At 46.2% G+C, this 23,195-nt stretch overlaps 2 protein-coding genes and 1 pseudogene across 4 annotated transcripts in view; 1 reads left to right on the top strand and 2 right to left on the bottom strand.

Moving 5' to 3' along the window:
- The window catches only part of LOC142563889 (uncharacterized), a 91,856-nt gene that overhangs the window by 4,333 nt on the left and 64,328 nt on the right, over positions 1-23,195 (top strand). For all 3 annotated transcript variants that reach the window (XM_075674582.1, XM_075674583.1, XM_075674581.1), the window contains exons 2-3: positions 3,880-4,123; positions 10,074-10,318. The gene's annotated coding sequence lies outside the window, so the exon portion shown is untranslated. The remainder of the gene's footprint in view (positions 1-3,879; positions 4,124-10,073; positions 10,319-23,195) is intronic.
- Positions 15,315-17,221, bottom strand: LOC142563891 (uncharacterized). The gene is made up of 6 exons (XM_075674586.1): positions 17,106-17,221; positions 16,651-16,731; positions 16,449-16,496; positions 15,920-16,128; positions 15,626-15,785; positions 15,315-15,534 (listed from the first exon to the last, which is right to left on the bottom strand). Exons 1-6 carry the CDS (start codon positions 17,188-17,190, stop codon positions 15,368-15,370), a joined length of 750 nt encoding a protein of 249 aa, XP_075530701.1. The 5' UTR covers positions 17,191-17,221; the 3' UTR covers positions 15,315-15,367.
- LOC142564389 (uncharacterized) lies at positions 17,248-20,351 on the bottom strand (annotated as a pseudogene).

Here is a 23,195-nt window from a genome sequence, read left to right as displayed (position 1 = left end):
GCGCGACGCCGTCAGGGGAAATGCGTAGCGCCGGGAAAAAACAAGCGAGGAGAAAGAAAAAAAAATAAAAGGCAGGGCCTGTGACGTATGCGTCACGCGATCCTCGAGGTATGGTAGGGGAGAACGCAGGGAAGGAATTCCGCTTGCGAAGGCTAGTCGGCCGGGCGCGAGTGGAGAGAACGTCATGCTTGGCAGTGGAGCCCACCTGTTGAAATTACTGCACTGAAATATTTCTATCTCGGCTATTAATGAGCCGATTCAAAAAATTCTTGTGGCACAACGCTCAATAGAGGACACGTAACAATGTCCAGTGTGTAACCAAAATTTTCTATGGGACTTGGTGAGGGACCCTTTAAAGCAAGCTTTCTTTGCCTTTCTTCGACTTTCCCACTGCTGCTGCTTATGTGAGCTGCTGTGGCTGCTTCTGTCGCGCAAATCGCGTCGGGGGGGGGGGGGGGAGGGTTCAGAGCGTGTATATAGATGACAGGCGCGACTAAGAGAGGAAAGGCAACAGGAGAAACTCGTTTCCACCCCACCGCATCAAATGCGCACAATGCCCTCCCGAGCTCCATGGCCATCGCCACATTAGCCGCTTGACACTGTAATTATCTGTGACTCCCCGCAGAAGCATTGCAGAAACTGCAGCGCTTCCCTTTCTGCAAAGGTGCGGGGCCAGGGGTGACACAGAACTGTAGAGAGGAGGAGAGGGTGAAGAGGCAGTTGCCATATAGAAGGGGGGGCAGGAGGTGACGTGAGAACGCAAGGAAACCCCACTACGATACGAGAGTGGTTGATAGCAGTTGCGGGGAAACAGGATAAGCTTAAGCTAAAGGTACGGTACAGTACGTTCCTGCTATTTCTGAAAAATTAACGCCATGCAACTATGTCAAGCGGGCAACTTACGCAGCGCGTGCAGAAGCAGAGATGCATTAATTAAATCGCACCGCCGGGTCCAGGAGACACTACAGAAGTGGTCGACTGTCAAATGAACACTTCTGTGCTCGCCACGTTAACTTTGCGGCTATGGCATTGATAGAGGTCATGGATTTGATCCCAGTCATGGCAGCCGCTTTTCGATGAGGGCGAAATGGAAAACACACGTGCACTCAGATTTTGGTACACGTTAAGGAACATCACGGTGTCAAAATTAATCTGGAGCCCGCCACTGCAGCTTGCTTGCCTCATAATTTGAGTGTGGTTTCGACACGTACAGCCCCATAATCCAATTCAAGTTTAATACTTTTGCCACAATGCGATGTGCCATGTGAGGAAAAGACAGCACTCAACCCTCTGAGAGGTAATAAAATATGGCACAGAGCGCCTCAAGCAAACACCTCTCCCTGTGTGTTCTATGCACTACGCAGACAAAGAGCAGTGGTGCACTCAAGGTAACGTTTAACATCAGCCCACCACTCTCGTCTTAGCCTAAACTTTGGAAGAAATTTAGCTTTAGCCGTCAACATCATTACTAATTACCGTCAATCAAGGCATCCAGCAGTGAAAGCTTCACATAAATCGATTCCCACAGTGCGTGGGGTCTACATAATATTTGACTGCAGTTGCACGCAGCTGTTAATTGTTTATATATAGGTCCCAGTATTGAATGAAACAAGTTTTAATCCTTAGAAAGAAACACGCCGTGGCATACAGCAGCTGATTCCTTGTTTTAGATCATTTATATTTTTCTTGTTCTTTTCAGATTCTTTATTTGCAATCCATTGCAAAGAGCCTCACGTGCATGCTCGCGTGAGTGAACGCTGTTGGCGTGCAGCGAACCATGGACGGAACGCCTAGCAAAGCGTAGATGGAATGCGCGGATTGGTAACTTTTCTTGACCAAACTCTTTGCATAGCTTCCACAGCATTGACTGCTATGCATGGAACGGGGTGTAGTCTGGTTTCACAGCGTTGGCGGCTTGGGGGCGTATTCTAGCTGCGACGATCGCCTCGGCAATACTGTCGCCTTCGTGCATGACGTAGAGGTCAACCATGCAGCCAATCAGTGCACGCTTGACGGTGATACTATCACAGAAATTTATGGTCGCAGAGTACGGCCCAGGGATGGCTTAAGGCTAGTTGTAGCGTTTTTCTCACAACGGTAATAAAGGAAATCGTGACAGTCGCGAACACATCACTGATCGTGTCAGATTGACTAGGAATTGGGTAACTTTTTTTACGCCGTGTCCCTATATTGGTTATCAATGCATACCGCACCGAGATTCGCGTGAACGAAAACATATCAATGTGTTGCAACAAATGTAGCACCCTGTGGGTAAATCTAAGAAAAGGGAACGTAGTCAAGCAATTTAAGGCCCTAGACCATTGTATAAGCTGTACAGCAACATATTAATTGCGACCAGGGGGTTGAGATAGGTTGAGAAGATAGAAACCAGTCGAGCCTTCGACAGCATGTGACTGGATATAGAACAAACACATTTCCTCAGCTGGCTTTTCGTCTACATTAACGTGCAATGTGTGTGTGTGACCATGCTTCTGTGGAAATGGTGACCCCGTGGAGCTGTGGCAACAGAGCTTGCTCACAAGCAGAATGTTTTGAGACGGGGCAAAGACTGCCTTCGTGCGTGCAGTGGAACCATGTTTACCATAACGTTAGCGTACTCACTCTGTTGAAGTTTTTATGCAACTTTGTCAGCCTTGTTTTTATAGCTCCTGGTCGTTGCAGGTGCTTCTTTACTGGAAGCAGCAATTCATCAAATATAAGTTCCTGTTTTCCAGTTGCAAAAGTCCAGCTGCCTCTGGTATTCTGTGTTGAAGAATGTGGAAGAACTGGCTTAATGCAACGCGCATCAGATTTCGCCTTCCGTCACCTTTTATTGTACAGTTCACCTCGAGATGGCTGAAAAATTTGCAGAAGCACAGACTTCTGGAAAAGGTGTCTCATTTTTGTGAGACTCCTCCTGCTGCTTATACATAGTATTCACGTGACGTCACATCCGCTGCTGTTGTCTGCTTCCGCCATCTTGGGGTACCTTATCAACAGGTGCGCGCATAGGCCTATAGGTTCCCCAAGATGGCGCTGCCGCAGACTGGAAGTCATGGAATATCATTGAATGACGTACATGCATACTATATATATTTCTTGCGACAGGTGCACCTTTCAATGGCTACTGCACTTCCTACACCTGTCATTGACAGCACCAGGACTGAGGCCCGGCATCAATAACATTTGTAGGAGAAATTGTTTGCCCTTTGGTGCCTGATGACATAGTTGTCTAAGTGCCGACAGGATAAGCTTGAACTGCTTTATTAAATTACTTCAACAAAATTGGTATCTCTGCAGAAACCTACCTATCTCCTCTGCAAATTATTTCAAAAACAAATAGTATCTGGACAACCGTAAAATAAGACGTCACTGATGTTTTTCAGATACAGTTTTCCCTTATGCAGTTACTATGCGGAACAAACTGCTTCAGGAAGTTGTTGCTTGTACGTCTGATACACAATCTTGCAGTTGTTTTATGGTTCTATAGTGTACATATATAACTAGTGCATTGGCATGTTTTTTTTTCTTATTATTGATGCATTCTTTTTCTTCTCACATTTGATGTCTGGCCTTTTTTTATGACTGCAGACTTCAAGATGAGAGCCAATTATAATTGTGGCTGACTTGTCGTGTCTGTGCATTCATTCCATTGTTGCATGTTTGTCCTGCTAACCAGTGTCTGTCATCTCATCAAAACTAAGAAGTCAAGTGCAGGGAAGCAGTCAGAGACCAGTAATTTTTACCAGTGTTTAACATTTGAAGTGATCTAGATATTCAAGTTGTTTCTGTAGACATGTCCTGCTGATTCAGACATGCCATGCGGCCTGGTTTTCTCTGAGGCTGATGTCCAATTTGTGGCTCAAATTCATTGTGCAGCTTCCATGGACGAATCCATTCTGTGCGAAAAGTTCCTTGCGCACAGAGAGGCGTCGAGCGTGTTTGCTGAACCTCTTGACGTTTATGGTGCTTTCGCGGAAGGCACATGGGGCAACCTGTGGGCTGGAACCCTGAGAAGACTCGTGAAGCTAATGGCAGGGCCAGGCGCCTGTTTCACAGGCGTTACATCGCCACATTTTCGAAGAATGTGGAGGAGCATGGAAAAATGGAAATCATGGACTCGGTAAGTGTTATGAAACAAGATTTCTCATTTATTATTTTCGTTGTCACCCATTCTGCTCTATGGAAAGCGTGACCATTCAGAAAATGCTTTGCTTTTCTCGTCCATAAGACACCGAATTAGCTACTATAGCTGAAGGGGGTCTTTAAAGTTTTTGCTCCAGTATGTTCCTTCCAAATTTGCCAGGGTGTCGAGGGCCAGATGAGGATCAGCGCTTCGAAGTCACGAACATTACTTGTTTAGGCATTCCGATCACTAAGTATATGTGCATTTTGTCCACCGTGCCGAAAGAGAATTTGTGTAGGCATGCGTGTACTCGCTTTTCTTAGTGCAGAGTGTATTTATCATCGACACCAAGACCGTCTTCAGATTTTCTGAACGTACATGCAGAAATTATTGCTGTCCTCTCGGTTGTTTTGCACCACAACAAGTATCTGTGAATTCGTTCAACTTTGCCGCTGAAAACAAAAATGCTGTGCTTGTATACAGAGGCAACAAAGTACAAGTATCAGTAGTTAAAAAATTTCCCAGTGGGTGCTGCAAAAAATGTGGCATGTGCAAGCATGCCGAGCATTACTATTCGGACATCTTTCCAGAAAGAATATTTTTGCATGTCGAGAAGGGCACGACACATGACTGCAACTGCTTAAGGGAATCTTTCTTCTTGAACATTTATGTTGAGAAAGTTGTCTTGATATGCCTTTTAAAGGGGCCCAGATCCACCCTTTGCGTTTGGGGAAATAACATAGTTCGTGGCTAGCATACGCTGCTGTGAACACTTCAGCCAAGCTTAGCTGTCGTATGCAAGTGGATCACAAAGTCACCTTTTTTCGCAAACACTCTCTTTTCAATAAAAGGCCTTTCTTCACTCTCTTCTGGATGCTTTATTTCATCATTCCCTCAGCTGCCATTGGCCGATAGCTGATGGCAAGCTGTGGTCGGCTACATGGCGTAGATACAGTGGCTGTCGCAGGGTGCTGCCACCAGTCTAAGTCCACTGCGGTTCGCTGAGGACAACTGCGCTTGGCTTATGCTTAGCTCATCATAGGCACTAAAGGTGAAAGTTGTGGTGTCTATGTTAACATCCAAAACTAAATTTTAACTGCGCACCACGGTGACACTTAGAAGGCGGAGCGTTGTGGGCACGCCTCACTGCACCGTAGCCTTCGCAGTACATGGCATCAAAGAAAGAACGGAAGCACAGCGAAGGCCGCGTTTCATTGCCAATAACCCCGCTTCTGCTGAATGCATTCAAGTACTTTTTGTGGCAAAGTATTATAAAATAGCCTATTTTCACTTCGAGTGCCTCCCTCCACTTCAGTAAAAAAGTGGTTCAGGGCCCCTTTAAATATAGTTAAAAGCAGTGGCAGATGCATAGAGACAGAGATAATTTATTTGAAGGAAGGCAGAGAGGTCGGCCTGAGCTAGCATGCCCACCGGAAGCGCTTGTTCTCATTCATTTCCTGGCCAACAGGAATGGGGTGATACATCTACCAAAGACCAAGCAGGGCTTGGTGAACGACCGTGGGGCGCACTACCTCTAAACACTGCGAAAGAGCATTGTCCACAAGACTGTCCTGGCCCAACTTTTTTCAGGCATTCAGATGTCTGGAGAGGTGGGATGACACAGTGCCATAAGTTTTACAGACCAAAGTAACTTCCCGTTAGTTTATTTCTTTTGCAAGAGAAAAACACTGAGGGCTGGAACATTGGTGTCTGATGTATTCTTTTTTTTGTCGTCGCCCATTTTGCGCAAAGCTTTTGGTGCAAATGCACAAGGTCATGAATGCTCCATCGGCCAGGAAGAAGTCAGAGGCGAGACGATTCTCAAAAAAAGATCAGAGCAGAAACTGAGAACTGAGGAACCAGTGCTGCATCATCGATAACTGAGTGGAGTTCTTGCAAGATTAGGCAGGACTAGCCATCCAGTCAGTTAAGCTGAAATAACGGACAAATTATTTCAGTTACCTGGTGGTCCATGATGCAGTAATGAAACAAGAAGAAGGGTATGCCACTAGATGCTCCTATCAGCACTGCATTTTTTGTTTGCCTAAGTTGAAACAACAAATGTTTGTATATACAGGCTGCCTGAAAGCTGGGCGTGCTTCTTGAATGACTTGAAAATCTGCCCGACACATTCACTTAAAAAGTGATGCTTCTGCTATATCCTTTTAGTGCACTATTTCGTACCAGTTTCTACAAGCACTGCTGTCCCTCTCCCAGGAATTCCTATAAGCATATTTATTCCTTACATTAAAAAAGAAATGCATATGTGATAACTTAAAATAGTCAGTTCTCAAATGAAGTTAATTAGCAGTAACTACTCGATTTGTATTCAAAACTCAAATATTTGTGCACCAATTTACCCAAGACCCACATTGGGCTTTGTCAAATGAGTCAAGAAATTGGCTGATAAAACATTGTCTATGGGTACTAACAGTCTCATCTGCTGGTACAGGCCAGGCTTTGTAGTGCTCATTGTGTGCTGGCAATTAAATAAATAATGTGTAATATTAGTGGCGATGTGTGCAGGAGCTTCAGGAGGGGGAAAAACATTTTTATTGTCCAGCTTTTTTAGGAGGCCTTGTAGCCCCGGGCCTTGTCGTTGGCCAGGAGCCTTTGGGTCCTGGAGGAGTCTTCAGCGGGCTGGATGACCCCAAGTTGCTCTGGGTTCAAGCTGAGCAGCGAGGTCTCCCACTGGTCAATGCTGGACCTGTTACCTAGCTTTTTCTTGGGCAGGCCTATGTCATATGATCTAAGTTGGCTTTTTCATTGCAGAATATACATAATTCTGATTATTGGCTCGGGTAGCAGTAGCTGCAGGCGACTGGGTACGGGTAGATATTTGTAGGAGACGCCAGGCCACCGCTTGCTTCTTGGTGAGTGATGGGTCTGCGCGGGTGCTACCAGCACCTCTCATATTTGTAGTGATTCGTAATTTCTGGATTGGTCACCATGCGGTCACTCCTCGGCCCCATCGGGGGCGGCTCATCTGCTCGGCGTGCGGGTCCTCGCGCTACGTGATGAACGGCCTCATTCCCGGTGAGGGAGGAGTGTGCTGGTGCACATATAATTAGTATTTATCGATAACTGGAGCTGATCGTTAGGGTTCTTAGTGCCTGTGGAGATATTCGTCCTCTGGCAAAGTTGCGTTTGGCCCTCTTAGAGCTGCTAATGATGCTTCTGGAATAAGTAGAGGCAATTGCCATTGCAATGTCTGCCTCTTCTGCTAGGTTGGTGGGGTTGTCTTTCACCACAGTGCTGTCAACCAGGGGCTCCCCGTCAGTGTCCACTGCAACAGCGGCCAGTCCTCTCGTCGTTACGTATGCCTCTACCTCATCAATGGCTTCTTGTTTTCTCCATTTGGCCCTCGTTACCTTGAGCTGCCCATAGTACGATGTCATCTGCATAGATTGTGTGCCTCAGCCCTTCAACCTTGTGTAATTTCCCAGGTAGCCCAATTAGCGCTACATTGAATAAGAAGGGTGAGAAGGCAGCCCTGCGGAGTGCCGTTGCTCCCCAGCTCTATTTCGTCTGACTTAATTGCTTTTAGTGTAATTTGCGCAGTGTAATCTGAGAGAAAGTCCTTAGTGTACTGATAAGTCCTCTGGCCCATGCCTAACATTTGGAGGTTCTCTAGAACTGCCTTCTGTGAGATGATGTGAGAAGGCTTAGTCAGGTCAAGGCTCAAGACAGCTTTCTTGCCTTGCGGCTCCAGGATCTTATGCTTGATCTGCAGCACCGTGCAATTATTCAGTTTTGTTAGATCGACATGTTCTATTGATTTCCCAGCCTGGATATCATGACAACTTGTGCAGTCTTCCACTGCTTTGGGAGTTTGCCGGGCCGAGGTTGATACCTCGTCTAAGTTTCTGAGCATCGTTTTGGTCACTCTGTAGGAGCCCGGTACCGACCCTGTGTGTAGGCTACTGACTTCCACCCAGACCTCGGCTTTCATGATGGGGCTGTCTAGTGCTATGTTCTCTTTGCCTGTGTATGGCTTCAGACTTTCCTTTGTCGTGTTGCCAATGTATCGGTCTTTAATTTCCTTAACTAAGTCCTGGTCCTCTCCTGCATAATTGTGCGTACTGACATTTAAGTCGGGCCTCTGCGTGCTTTTGCCGCTTGTTGAGTGCAAGCGAAAGCTAAGCATGTGCCACGTTTTGGCTAATGCCAATCGGCTTTCCACCTTATGGCCTGTGTTTTTCCAATTCTGTCTAGTGATCCTGTGTACTTGATCCTTTATTTCTTTGTCTAATTTGGCTATCCCTCTGCGTTGTGTTCTGTTTAATAATTGTCATTTCCATAATTTCTGTAAGCTCTTTTTGGCTTACCACATCTGAAGTAATTTGCTATCTGCTTCCCCTAGGATAAATTTGGTGGCCTTCATTAGGCTGTGTTTGAGTGAATGTGTCCATATGTCTATGTGTGTAATTGTCTAATCTGCTATAACCCCTAAATTTTGCAGAAAGTATCCCATTCAGCGATGCCCAACTTCGTCTTCTCTTTTTATGGGTGGCCCAGTGTGTATTCTTGTGGCTGTAATGAAGGGATCACTGCCCAAGTACTCCTTTGTGTTACTCCATTTTGAGTGGTTCGTACTAATGAACGTGAAATATGGCGTGGTGTCTGCGCATATGCCATTTCCTGTTCTCAAGGGAAATGGGGGGGTGGGGGGGAGGGGTCAGTGGCTGGCATAGAACCTGCCTGCTGGGCGTCAAAGCATAGGTTGCACACTTTGGCGGTCTCGTGGAGGGTAGCCCCATGCCATGTTCTCTGCATCTCTGCATTAAAGTTGCCCACGACTACCAAAGTCTGCCTCTTTGCTATTTCTAGGGATTTCCAAAATGGTGGTTCTATTTAAAAACAAAGGTTACGGTGCCAAGCACATGAGGAAAAAGTGAGACAAATGACACATACAGGCACCAACTTCGAACAGTTGGAAGTTGGAGCCCGTATGTGTCTTGTGTCTCCCTTCATCCTCGTCTGCTTAGCGCCGTAACCTTTGTTTTTAAGTCAGGAACCAACTAGCTCAGCAACAAGTTTTGTTAAAGCGGCTCTGTCCTCACTTTATGCCTTAGGCTGCTACAGATGTTCAGAAAGAAGATGCTGCCTTCATTGTTTTTGTTGTGAATTATCTCAATTAGCATGTGATCGGTGCCTGACACCGCAGTGTCTTGTTCGATCGATGCTAGATTCCTGTGTACTAGTGCAATGATGTGCGACTTGTATCCCAACAATTTTGACAGGCCCCGCATTTTTTGAAGGGCAATAACATCTGGCATGTCCTTTCTATGTAACGTTTTGATAAACTCTAGCAGGTTTTCCCGTTTCTGGAGATACCTGCCACTGTTTCATTGCCAGACATATTTTTTATTCGGAGCCATTTTCCACTTTTTGACCTCCCCCGAGGGCTTTGTTTCTTTCTTTAGAAGTCGTTCGGTTTTAGCGCTTTGCCATAATTGGGCCTGCTCCTGCTGGTCTTATTTCTGTAATCAAAACTTCAAGTGCTGTTGTGCGCGAGGCTGTTTCACTGGTCTTGGCTTCAACTGCGGCGACTCGGGCCTCTGTACGTGTTAATTGAGATTTGATTTTGCCAAATTGCTGCTACCTTGTCTTAGCGAGTTTGGGGAACATGTCTCTGATTGATTCGGGCTCCTCTACTGCTTTACGCTTCTGTAGTGGTGCCAGTGGCATGTTTTGTGGAGTTGGCACTCTGATGGGCGTTGGCGCCTTGCAAGCTGTGCATTTGGCTTGTTGTAGCTTGGCGTTCTCTTTACTGAGCGATGTATCTCATCTCTGTGCTCTACATTATAATGCATCGCTAGCTCTGGCAAGCTCCTAATTTGTGTCACTTCCTGCTCTAATGCTTTGATTGTCTGACCAGCTGCTGAGTTGCCGTAGGTCATGTCTGCCCAGGTCTCCTTGTTGATGTTGTTCCCCTCATTGGCAGTGTTGGGACCGTGCGACGACTCGGGTGGCGACCTCGATCCGAACCTGGGCCTAAACTTGGACCTTGATACGGACGGGCCTGCTGTTGCCTCTGTTGGTGGGAAGTCTCGGGTAGGAGCGGGAGTGGCTTCTGCCAGCCCCAACTTGGGGGTCACTCGTCCTCTCCCTTGAATGGCTGGGTCTCTCTTCTGCTCTTGATTGCTGTTGCTGCTGCTGGGTCTTCTCCCATGCCCTCTTCTCGACCAGGTAAGGTGTTCAAAACTTATCTGGGAATTTTCTGTCTCCAGTGGGGCGCTCCTTGTCGCAGAGAGCACATGTTGGATTGCATTGGTGGTTCCCTGCCAGGTTTAGGGCCTCGGCGCCTCTTCTCTTTGGGCGTTGAATACACATCAGCTCAGTGGCCCACCTGTCCGCATGTAAAGCAAGTTTCTCCTTTTTGTAGAGGAGGCACCTCTGCTCCCTACCCCCTCTGTAGTAGATAAGTGGGAAACATAGGTGCCCTCAAGGATGGGAATTATGTTGTACTAGCCCAATGTTGTAGCATCTAGCGCCATGTGGTTTCTACTCATGAAACACTGAAGCAACTATTTGATGTCTTAAAAGATCTGAACAGATAATTCAAAAGTCTAGTAGCTGTCTTGTTGACAACGTTTTGTAGCCATGGATGTCTAGAAGTACTTCAGTAAGCCCAGCTAACGTTACGCTAAAGGTTGGCTAGCAGACATATTGACAAAAGCAACTGAAGACTTCTATTGGAAATCCATCAAATTTTGGTGGCAGCATTTACAGTAACACGAGGTTTATTTAACAAAAAATTTATGCAGTTATTTATTTATTTGTTTAGTTACTTATTTAAGGAAATACTGCCAATCTGAATGCCAGACTTTATTTTAGGCAGGGATGAGCGATACATTGTAATTAACGTAACACAGAAAATACAGAACAGAATTAAATGTAGAGCTAATCTTACTGCTGTGAAAAATAAAAATAAACAAAAAAGAAAAGTAATAATTGTATATAACGAAAGCCTGAATGATACACAAATCAAAACAAAGTTATATAGTACTACAGCAATATAATACAGCACCTAAGCACCGCAGGAGTAGCACCTACCACTTATGTAACATAATAAAACTGGCCGAGCCGATACACAAACTGTACAAAAATGTAATATCCAATAAAAAGTAAAACAACTTCGCACAACCTCGCAGACGAAAGCGACGCACAGATGCCAAGCACAGTGCAGCTAATAATGTCGAGAGCAATAATATAAGCAAACGCGAGCATATTTATTACGAAAGCGACAAGTTGAATAGGAGTTAAAGCAGTCACTCTGAGCGCATGGGGGTTAGAACAAAGTAAAGCAAAGTAGAATTGTCAGTAAGACAGTGCAGGCATCGCACGAACGAACGATTTCAGATCGGCGCTTTCGAGAATCTCCAGTGGTAAATTATTCCAGTCGTTAGTCGTATGAGGAGAGAAGGAATACCTGTATATATTGGTACGGCAGAGGTGTTCAGTAACTTTCTCAAGGTGAGACGGATGCGTTTCACGGCGCAACATTGGCTTGGTGTACTTACTTTTTTGTATTGCCAACTTGTTATTATATATAAGATAGAATAGCTTCAGTCTTTCGCAATACCGTCTCGGTTCTAACGTTTTCAATTTTGCACTTTTCAAAAGAGCTGTTGGCAACCTGTCGCGTTGGTAGGCATTAAATATAAATATTACGGCCTTCTTTTGTACTGATTCAAGTTTATCTACGTTAACTTGTGCGTGCGTGGGTCCGAGACAGCCGACACGTACTCTAGTGCTGGTATTACGTATGTATTACGTATTACGCCATAAGCGAAGCATCGGCTCCTTCAGGTGACCCTCTCCCACATGAGGCGGACCAGACATCTATCTTCTCGTTTTGAGTACACCGGCCCGTCTGTGGCCATAACGCTCCAGACATTGATGTCTCTGCTTGGTGTCGACCAAGTCACTGCCTGCGTACTAAGGTAGTGAACGTTATAATGCGTGGTCGCCGCATTAGTGCCAATGGTCGAACCATACACCAGTGCATGAGAACACATAGGATGTTCTGAATCCTCAAAGCCCTGAGTTGATGTGGTACACATGCCTGAGCCCTCCCATGTGCACATAGGGCCACAGGCAGTTGGCTTTGTTGAATTCAAGGAACACAGTGAGGACAACTCAATACTTTTTATGGAAACCACACCTGGTTCCTCAGCAGCCCTGATATTTTCAGGTTCATCCTGCCCATGGTGCGAACCCTTAGACGTGCTATCTTTAGCCTGTAGGAGGTGCTCGGTTCCAACTTTTTGAACCAGTCCCATGCACGGCAGCTCTGAACATTGCACGAACCAGTCATCGCCTGCGCTGTGCTCACGCGGCACTAGTTGAGGTATGGAAGCAATATGCTCCTTGTCTTGTGACCATACCTCAGTATCATTGCCTACAATGGCATCATTACAAGGTGTCTCTCCTTGAGACACTTTTTGCTCGCCAAGGCCTGACGTCATGTCGGAGGGAACCCTCGGGTCGCCCCTGCATTGCTGTGCTGCATCCTGAACAATGGAGCTCGTCCCTTCGGAGCAAGCCTCCGCGAGTGCCTCGATGCGAACGCGCACCCTGCGAAGCTCTTCCTCCAGGCGTTCCCTCTCAGCTGCCTGTTCTGCAATTCGCCTGTCACGCTCCCTCTGAGCTTTCTCGCATATTAGCAACCACCTGTCTTGCACCCACTTGTTCAAGTCTGCCCCATGTAAACCCAATCGCTGGGCCACGGTGGTTAAGTCAAACAAACTAATTTCGGGCTGTTTCTTGCCCACATATGCGCCCTCAGCCTCTGCGACTTTTAGCCGCAGTTGTAAATTCTTTTCCACCAATGCAAGTTCCTGCTTCTTGGCTTCGCGCTCCGCTGCCTGTTCTTCTCGCGCCCGCGCTTCCTGCTCGTTCAACCATGCCCTCAACTCCGCACCTTCTAGGCCCATGCGTTCGGCTAAGGCTAACAAGTCTCGTGCGCTAGCCATAGTTCCTAGCCGCTAGAATAAAAAATATCCAAACGAACGGCTTTGTCCTGTCGCACGGACGCCAATTTGTGATGACCCACTTATGGGGGCAAAGGTTCGGGTACTCAATGTTTTAACGGTTCTCTTAGGCGGAGCCTCCGAGAACCCAATTGAGGACGAAGCCGTTGGTTTGGACGCACACACAAAGACTTTTAATCAAAAATAAAAAGGCAAAAAGTAAATAGAAAGAAACAGAAAGCATGCATAAAATAAACACTCAAGAAAACATTGCGGTAAGGAACACACTTAGGGCTTTAACGAGGGTGCTAGTCCGGGCTTGCCACGAGGGCGGGGACACGTCGCAGTCTCGACGCGGCAACGCGGCGACAAGCTGGCAGAAGGAGTGGCGCCGGCCTCACCAAAGGTCGTGGCGTAGGTTGACCGACCGGGCGCCGGGAGCGCGCCAGCTCTGGCGAGGCGAGGTAACGCTGGCGGCTGGGTAGCAGGAGTGGGCGGCGGCGGCGTTCTGGCCGGGCAGAGAGCTCGGGCCCGTAGCCCGACTGCTCCCCTCTCGCCCACGGGCACGGAAGCTCGAACGCCGGCCTTGGGCAGCAGGCGGCACGGCAGACGGGGGTGGCGTTCTGGCTGGGCAGCTGGCGTAGAACTCGGGCCCGAAGCCCGACTGTTCCCGTCCTGCCCACTGGCGCAAAAGCTTACCGGCCTTGAGGAGCCGACGGCACGCTCAGGTAGACGGGCGACGCACAGGAACAGGTTGGCAGGAGGCCCCGGGCGGGTGAAGTCCTGGTGGGCTCGGGTCCGGAACCCGACGGCCCGTCTTCAACGCCCGCTCCGGTGGTTGACCTCCTCCTGCCGACGTTTCCTGGGACTCTCCTGGCGTCTCCCCAGCGTCTCCCTGCGTGTCCTCTTGCGTGTCGCCCCCGTTCTGCCAGTGCACCACGCTTTTTGTCGTGGTCTGGCCGATTTGGCATTTACTGATTGGCTGCCCGACGCCCCGTGGTCTTTTCTAATTGGTTGCTTTTTTCCTTTTGTTGTCTTTCCTGCGCCGCGCGTTCACGTGCCGGGCACTCTTCGGCGTCGTCGTTTTTTTCTCCTTCCAGCTCGGCGCGCGTGCACTCCGCGTCGTCTGCTCTCGACCGTCCCGAGCCTCGCACCACGTCGCGCACCACACATCACAGCGTCAAACCAATACCTATGCCTTTAAACAGAGAAAGCGAAACTCGCGAGCGGTGTCTGCTCTTCCATGAACTACCGATACTCCCCGCAAGTACCGCCGTTCTGAGGGTGCCGCCGCAAATGAGAACAGCGGCGCTTCCATCAACTATCAACACTCCCCCATGAGTGTTGCATGCATTGTAAGACTCTCAAAAATGTTAAAAAACCCTTCCGAAAAGCTAACAAACACGCGGGATAGCGAAAAGATACGGATAGGGCCATAGAGCAAACATAAAATTGTAACTACGTTGTAGCTCCAGTTGGTATCGCTTTTTTTGGCGGAGCCATGTTTTGGTTTCGATTGTAAGTCGACCCCCCAACTTCAGACTTTCAAATTTAAAAAAAGGGGTCGACTTACAATCGTGTAAATACGGTAATGTAATTTACACTTTTTTCCTTGTAATGGACATAGAGGCCGTTTCTTCGAAATTAATTACCATCTGCCATTTATTACACCACTCTGCAATTTTTTCTAGAGCGTTGTTAAATTTTTCCTGGTCATTAGAGTCTTTTATTTCTTGGTATAGCACGCAGTCATCCATGAATAGTCGCGTTTTTACATCAGTTTCATTTGATATGTCGTTAATAAAAAGTAGAAACACCAGCGGGGCTAGAACTGTACCTTGAGGTACTCCTGAAAGAACAGGTACCCAGACGACAAAAAGACATCCTAAGGATGTCATAAGGATGTCCGACTTGGGATATAGGTACATCCCAAGGATGTCCCATTTACATCCAGATAACATCCCAAGTGATACAAAAAGAGACTTTTCTGGGATGTCCCAGACTAGGAGGTTATTGGGATCTTCATGGGAGGTATTTGGGACCTTCCTGGGAGGTTATTGGGATGTCCCAGATTGCACCATTTTTGGGAGGTTATTGGGATCTCTTGTAGCTTTATTTTCTTTTGTTAACTGCTTCACACTCTTATGGGACGGCAGTTATGTGAAATCTATTTACTTCTGAAACCAAAAAAACAAAAATACAACAGGAAGTGATCACCAAAAGTATTTATTTCACAGTAAAGCAGTAATTTAGGTGCACTTTCTCAAGAAATGAGAGCGTCGTCGTCCTGTGCTGAAGTTTTGTTCAGTTGCCTTTGTTGCCCTGCTGCTGCCCGTTCTGCGGCATGGCGGAACCAAGACAGCGCTGCTTTTTCTATGTTTTTTAGAGTAGCCTCCTCCTGGTTCTGCTTGATATTTTCTATCAGGCAGGCTGCATAAGAAAATAAGTGTCAATGATGCGACGAAAATGAGCTATGACAATGCAGACAACGAAAGTGATAATATTGTAGCAGAAGACTTACTGCACAGTAGCTTGCAAATATTCAGCTCACAAAACTTCATTTTGCCTTTTGCACCATACCAACTGAATTGTTTTGCCACATCCCACGACATCACACTCTTTAAGATGCGTGCAGTCTTCTGGTTTATGGTGTCACCACCTTGGACAACCATGTGTCTTTTCTGGCAGAAAATGAAATCAGCAATAATCAGTAAATCACTCGCATGTTAGAATAACGCTCTGTGAAAAAAAAAACCGAGCTTGCCCCTCGTTTTGCGGAAAACAGTAAGAAAATTAAGGCAAACAGCTTCATTACCATTCGAAGCTTTGCTTCCTTGTTCACCCCAAGTTCAGCATCCCAATCAAGCATGTCTCTTGGGGTCAAAAATGGCAGCTGATCAGGAAGGTTTTGGTTCTCTGGGCATGCTTCTTCAGCATTATTCTTCAGCTGTGCCAAGAGCTGTGTGTGCGCCTGTTGCACAACCTTAATTGTATTAAGGGTGGACAATATCCTCTCCATAAAGGCTGAAAAAATATTTTCTCATCAAGATCAGTTATGTCAACATATCTGCGATGCTCATACAGAACTATTGAAAGTCAGCAGTGCCTCATTTAGCAATGCATGTGTATTGAAAAAGTGAAGAAGTATGCTGGCAAGAAATTGCTCATTACAAACAGCAGAATGTTGAACAGTGTCACATGACACAAAACAAGCCCAGGCGGCATTTCATCCTATGCGTCTTATCTGTGTGCTGTGTCACACTGCTCAAAATTCTGGTGTTTGACAAGATCTATCAACCACGCCATTTAAAGCAAACATGAGAGGTCAAACATTGACATCATACCAAGCACTTGCGGATCCGTTCTTGATCCTGAGGAAGTGGTAGATGGGCCTGAAATTGAGTGACACCATGCATTAATTACCCTTATTGCAAGCTCCAGAAAGATAACTCTGGAAGCATGCAAGGTGACTGTCCTGGAAAGTACAAATGCATATTTGAACAACTGCAATAAAAGTGTCGTTGTGAAAGAAGAATTGGCATTCACCAGCTTGAAGGCTCGATGGCACACTTTCGGTTTCGTGTTCACCAGCTCTTCCGAACGAAGGCCTAGGACTCGCAGATGGACCTGAAATCACGGGAAAAAAGGCTGCATCTATGCATACGCTCAACACACAATAAAAAAAGTGGTGAGCAGCACTAACATATCACGACTGAGCTGTTGCGTGCATCCTTGTGGCGAATGAGTCAAATTTACTTTGTGATGCGTTAGGAAACATATACACAAGTTGCTTTGCCAAGAGCAATATCGTGCTTACAGTGAAGACAAAGGATTTGGTATTTAGCATTAACATAGGGGAACTCAAGGTTACTTTCTTGCAACAATAATGCTTCATATTGGCAACACATTAGAAACTTAAATCAAAATCTACTTGGCATACTTTGCCATGTCAGTTTTTTTTTTTTACATTTTTAAGTTGAAGTGAAAAAGATGTACAATACCTGCAGAGCGTTTCTTTCTGTGTCGTCCAGGCATCTTGAATGACGCGTGGACAGCAGCTGAGTCGTAGCCACCTGAAATTGTCATTTCAATACAGTGCTTTTAACCTATCCCCACACACAGCTTTGTGCTGGGACACGTGTTTGTAAGTGCTTATACTATGCTAAGTTTTGGTTAAGATGGTAGACTCCCAGTTTATAGCACAATGTAACTGCCCAAGAAGAACAGACAGTTGATATGCTTAAGGTTTCTGAACTCATAACTCAATCTCTGCCTTGAGGCAGCTTTGGGGAAGTGTGAATTTGGGAAAGTGTGTGTGTATTTCATGTGCGCGCACTTGCACACAAATAAATTAAGAAAACTTCTTTCGTACCAATGTTTGTTACCAGTTGAGGTGGTGTTGGCGGCCTAGGAGGGTGATAGTTTGAGTCATCACCCGAGTCGTCAGTAGTGTGTCTTGCTCACTACTGTAATCAGAAGCCAAGGCACTTTGTTTTTTTCTTTTTCCGCGTCCCAGTTCTTCTTCGCAGCTCATGTCCGAATGATATTGCAGGAAATTCTGCTTCTCACATGCCTTTTCGTAAGTGTCTGAAAAAGGAAACCTTTACAATAGGAAATCCCACAAGCAATTGTGCGACCTTACCAGCCCAGGATTTCACCACACAGTTGGCTTGTGTCCAGCTAGGAGATGGTGCAGCACCCTCAACAGTGGCTCTACGCCGCTGCGATGAATTTTTCAACGTAGGCCAATATGTCCTATTTCTTTTTGGATTCAACCACGAACCGTGAACAACTGCCAAGCTGCAGTCCTCCTCGGGGAACTCTACGACGGCAAACCTGTCAACTTACAGGAAAAAGTGAAGTACAGTATCCTCCCATAGCTCAAAGACATCAAAGGAAAGACAACGAACATACACAACTGAATATATCGGCCTGTTTTACAAGTTGAGCATATACAAAGTTGTGAACGTACAATTGATTCCGATTTTGACATAATTAAGAGATCAGGAATACATTTCTCACATTAGTACAAGCAAAGCGAATGAATTTTTTTAAATTGCAATAAAAGCAAACATTGAACGGTTAAACAGAAACAGAAAAATAGTAAATAGGAGTGTAAGAAATCACTGCAGGTGTCGCATTGGAAATACGGCATGCTTTCTGCCAAAAGGAAGTCTCACACATTTCAGTGTGATATCCGAAACAGGCCAAAAGTGTATGTCTGAAAGATTAGAAGCCAAAAATATGTTAATGAGAGAGGATTTGCATGGATAAGTATAAAGGTCTTCCAATTTCTGGTACTTCCTCCCAACAAGCACAGGCATGTGGCTCACAGCACAGACTGCAAAGTTTTCAACTTTGACAATGCTACCATCATTTAGCATGCATGTGCAGTCCCTCTTGTTCACTTTTATGGTGGCATCTTGAGAAAATAGGAAACCTTTGTACTGAGGTCCTACACAACCTAGTGGAAGTGGCCCATTATCATGCCTCATCAGCAGTTTTTCCTTTTCTGTGAAGCATACAGAGCCTGAATCAAGAGCAATACAAGTTTCTGGTCTGCTGGACATGCTACCCAATGCCCGCTCTTCCATAATTCGATTGTAAAGTTGCTGAAGAGGCTTTTCAGGCTTTCTAACATACTTCTTTAGCCTAGGCATGTAATTTTCGAAGGGGAATGCACTGTAACCATGCAGAGGTCCATGAACTCGAACATCGTCTACGACATGAACCAAACAGTGGACATTGAGTGAAACAGCATGCTCACCATATATTTCAATGAACACTTTAACAAAATGCACAAGCAACCTTTCTGCATACTCCAAGTTCCGAGTGCATGACAGCGGGCTACGCAGAATGCTCATGGCGACGTGCAACACCATAAAATTGTCTGCCAGATTATCAGGTATCCTTGACTTCAGGACCACAGGGCCAGTGTACAGCATAAGAAGCCGGAACTCTGAAGCCTTCCACCTGTCAATGTCTGACAAGCTTCTCGGCTTTCGAGACATCTCTGATGGCACATAGTGCCGTATTTCAGTACTTGCTCCTGACGCAGACTCTCTTGATCGTTTTCCTATTCTATAGGTCTTTTCTCCTTTAATCCAGAGCAGCAGAAGTTTACGAACAACACCTAAGCAAGTCAGGTGCATATAGTCAAGTGGAACCTGCCTAATCAAGTCAATGGGAAGATCCTTGAGGATTGTGTCCATAATATGGTGATCTTCCTGATCTACATTACGAAAGCTTGCATCTGTTCGCAATGGGGCATCGAGTTCAGGGAAGCACATACGACCATGCTTATGATTCCCTTCGGTAGTGCATTTCGGACAGCTGAAGTATCCACTGTGACCCTTAATGCCCAAAATATAAGCCTTAGCAGGTGCATCGCAGATTATTGCACCAAGTTCTACATGGATCAGTTGGCTTCCAACAGTAACACCATGATGCAGGGCTATTTTCAAGTCAAACACAAACTACTGTAGGAATGTGTTAGGCTGCAAAGCCTTAGACTGGCCATAATAAATGCCAATTGGAAATGGCTTACTGCTTTCACAATTTGCTGCTCTGCAGAGAATAGGCCAGAACTGGTCTCGTGTGCTTTTTGTCAAAGGTAGTCCATCTACATTCACATGGAGTATGAGTGGGTCAGGCACAGGCAGAACATTTTTCAATGCCTCCTGAAGGCCCTCAGTTAAACCAAAATGACAATACTGGCCTGAACCCATTGGTTTAACACCATATGCTAACCTTGGCGTTGACAAGAGAGCTCTGGCAGATTTCGGGAGGCCAGAAAAGCAAGCATATGAGTGCATAACCTGCAATAAATGTGTGATGGTAACATGGGGCACATCTCTCTCTATGCACCAGACCTGCAGCTTTTCTTTGAAGGAAACTGTGTTTGGCTGGTCTCCTTGGGACAATGCATTATCACCTAGGGAGCGCACTTGTTCAACAGTTGAATTACAAGGCCCACCATCTCTCGGAGGGCTGTCAAGACATGCACGAACTTCGTCGGTGCTCACATCTGCCTCCGGAAGTTCAAGTGGAGTAAGAATATCGCAACTAGGCCCACCACCACTCTCGGACAATGAATGCTGAAACGACTCGGCAGCGGGCCTTACGACACCGTCTGTAGTGGAATAGGCACCCGGGGCTTCAGTTAGGCCCGAATCTGCTACTTCAGCAGATAATATTAAGTTAAGGTCTTCCTGCACGGCGCGGCGCACGCGCCGGTATACAGTCATTCTGGGCACTGCAGCCATATGTTCAAGATAGCTGTGTCAAACGTACACACGTGTCCAAGAACACCCAGTGGAATCTCTATTGGGCTAACAGTTTCAACAATGCACAGACATTAATCGGATGCTATAATTTCCGCGGAAGGCAAAGCAAAGAATGACATCACCTAAACTTACTCCCACTGGCCATTTTGCCGTCCACGTGTCCGCAATCAGCATGCGCCAACACTAGAATAGGAAAACAAAGAAAACGTGTGAAAGATGCTAATAATGCATACTAATGCCCGTGCATTAATCACTAGGGTTCAATACATAAAGCACTTACCTCGAAGCTGAAGAACGCAGGGACTCAGTTCCAAAAACCTTGTTGCGATACTGGATATGTTAGCACTAATGAAACACGTACTGTAGTGCTGTTTGCGTGCGGCCTAACCCGATCCAAACGTCAAACGCCGCGGAATGTACCAGCGGTGTTGCCTAAAGTCCCTCAGTGTTGCCATGGCGTCGCGATGATAGCGATGGCGCTGGTCATTACACGCCGAACTCGCACCTTAAAAATAAATATTGCAATGTTATTACTTTTGCTATGTAACTACCTATACTTCTATAAAGAATAATTTATTTTGGAGCTTAAAATATGTTTTTCTTTCTTTTTTTGACTTTTAGTAATGCGAAACCACGGCCTGTTCAGCCGTTTCTATGCTTTGAGCATGCGGCGCGTGTGCAAAACACGTACGGCTGCCAGCGGCAGCACTGTCGGTGTAGCAATTCATTGTAGGAAGAAACAAATGAGCCAAATATATTTGCATTTAACCACATTCGCGGAGTTTATACTTCGCGTAAAATTATATTCCACATTTTTGCATGACCGCTGCGCCGCGTGCGCGCCAGCGCCACGTCGAAGCCGGGAAATATTGGAGTTCCAGATAAACAATGACAATTAGGTATGCAAACATCAATTGTCACTGCTTTCTGACATTACTGCACTAATGTAATGGTGGTGCACTCCCATATACACGAGGGCACTAGTTTTAAGTCCCAATTAAAGCCCACCATGGATATTTTTGGGATGATCCCAACGTCTATGTCCCTAGGATGTTTTCGGGAGCTCCATGTTTGGACGTGGGATGTTTGGATGTTTTTGGGACATCCCTGGGATATCGTGTGTCGTCTGGGTACTAACTTGGAGGCATGATGGTCGTATTGCACAAATTGGTAACGATCAGAGAGGTAATTATAAATCCATCATACCAATGGTCCATCGCCAAATATTGTGTTAATTTTAAAGTGGAGTTTAGTAACAGAGACTCTGTCAAAAGCCTTCGATAGATCCCAGAAAAGGGCATCGATTTGCGACTGATTGTCGAGGCTTTGTGCAAAATCATGCATAATTTCTACTAGTTGCGTAGTGGTTGACAAGCCCACTACGAAATATTGACTTCGACAAAAAATTTGTCATAAATTTCAAAATGATGTGCTCCAGTAATTTGCAACATGTACATGTCAGTGATATTGGTCGATAATTAGCTGCCGATAAAACATTGCCAGATTTATGCACCGGAATTATTTTCGCTAGTTTCCACTCAGCAGGAAGGCTACACTCATCGATTGATTTTTGATATATCAGGCAGAAGTATTTACTTATAGGCTCGGCATACCGCTTGAGAAATTTGTTCGGGATTCCATCTGGTCCATCACATTTCTTATCATCCATGTTAAACAACATCATAAGCACTCCCGCCTCTGATATTAGGGGAGTACCTGTCAGCGTGGTCATATATTCGAATTCGAGGGCAAGGTCAGAGCAGTCGTTGTCATGTGTGAACACTGACTGAAAGTGAGTGCTAAAGGTGTCAGCGTCAATTCCTTCAGTGCATTTTGTCTCGCTGTTTGTGCATTGGGAACTTAGGTATCTCCAGAATTTGCTGGGTGCTGATTTAATGAAGCCATTAACTGTGCTATTACAATAAGTCAGTTTAGCAGTCCTAATTGTACTTTTTAATAGGCTAGCTAGAGAGTGAAAGCGAGTAAGGTACTGTGTAATGCGGAATATAGGTCGAGGCGGAATATAGGTCGACCCCCTTACATTGAAGCAAAGAAGTCAACATAAAAATTATAAGGCACAAAACTTTGTTTTATTTAGTGGTGCCACCATAGTCGTCACCTGCTCATTCGACTGAGCTGTCTGAACTCTCGTCCAAAGACAACTGCTTTTCGCTGGCTGCGTCCCACAACATGTCATCCTCGGTGCCGTCCAAGGAGTTGCTAATGCAGCACTTCTTGAATGCCCGCACCACCATATCGTCGGGCAGCGAGCGCCAAGCCTGCGACACCCATGTGGCCACAGTGGCGAGAGGCGGCCTGCGCAGCCGGCCGGTTGGGGTCGTCGGGTTGTCGCCGGCCATCCACTGATTACAGTAAAACCTCGTTAAACCGTACCCGCTTAAACAGTAGTTTCGTTTTAAAAGTAGTAAAGTCAAATCCCCGACTCAGTGGCCATTGAACATAATGTGTTTCCTATCCGCATAAACCGTACCAGCTTACTGCGTACGCATCGGTTAAAACGTAGCGTTTGAACTTTTCGTCGCGTAAATACGGCGCTGCGCCGTCTCCATCGGGTGGCCCGGCAGAACAACACGCCTCAGAGATCGGAACAACGGCCTCCAAGCGCCCTGTGCGTTTGCGCGTGAAGCCACATCAACATCAACATCATTTCGACGCGGTGCCAGAGAGCGTTATGGCGTCGTGCAAGCGAGTACTCGCGTCGTTCCGAAGCTTGGATAAAAAAGACGCCGGGTGCTCAGCATAAAGAAAAATTAGACATCGTCCATGCTATCGAACGTGACACGA

The sequence above is a fragment of the Dermacentor variabilis genome, chromosome 11 (assembly GCF_050947875.1).
Source record: "Dermacentor variabilis isolate Ectoservices chromosome 11, ASM5094787v1, whole genome shotgun sequence".
NCBI lineage: Eukaryota > Metazoa > Arthropoda > Arachnida > Ixodida > Ixodidae > Dermacentor > Dermacentor variabilis.
The sequence above is the reverse complement of the archived record's forward strand: the minus strand, read 5'-3'. Positions and strand labels throughout refer to the sequence as shown.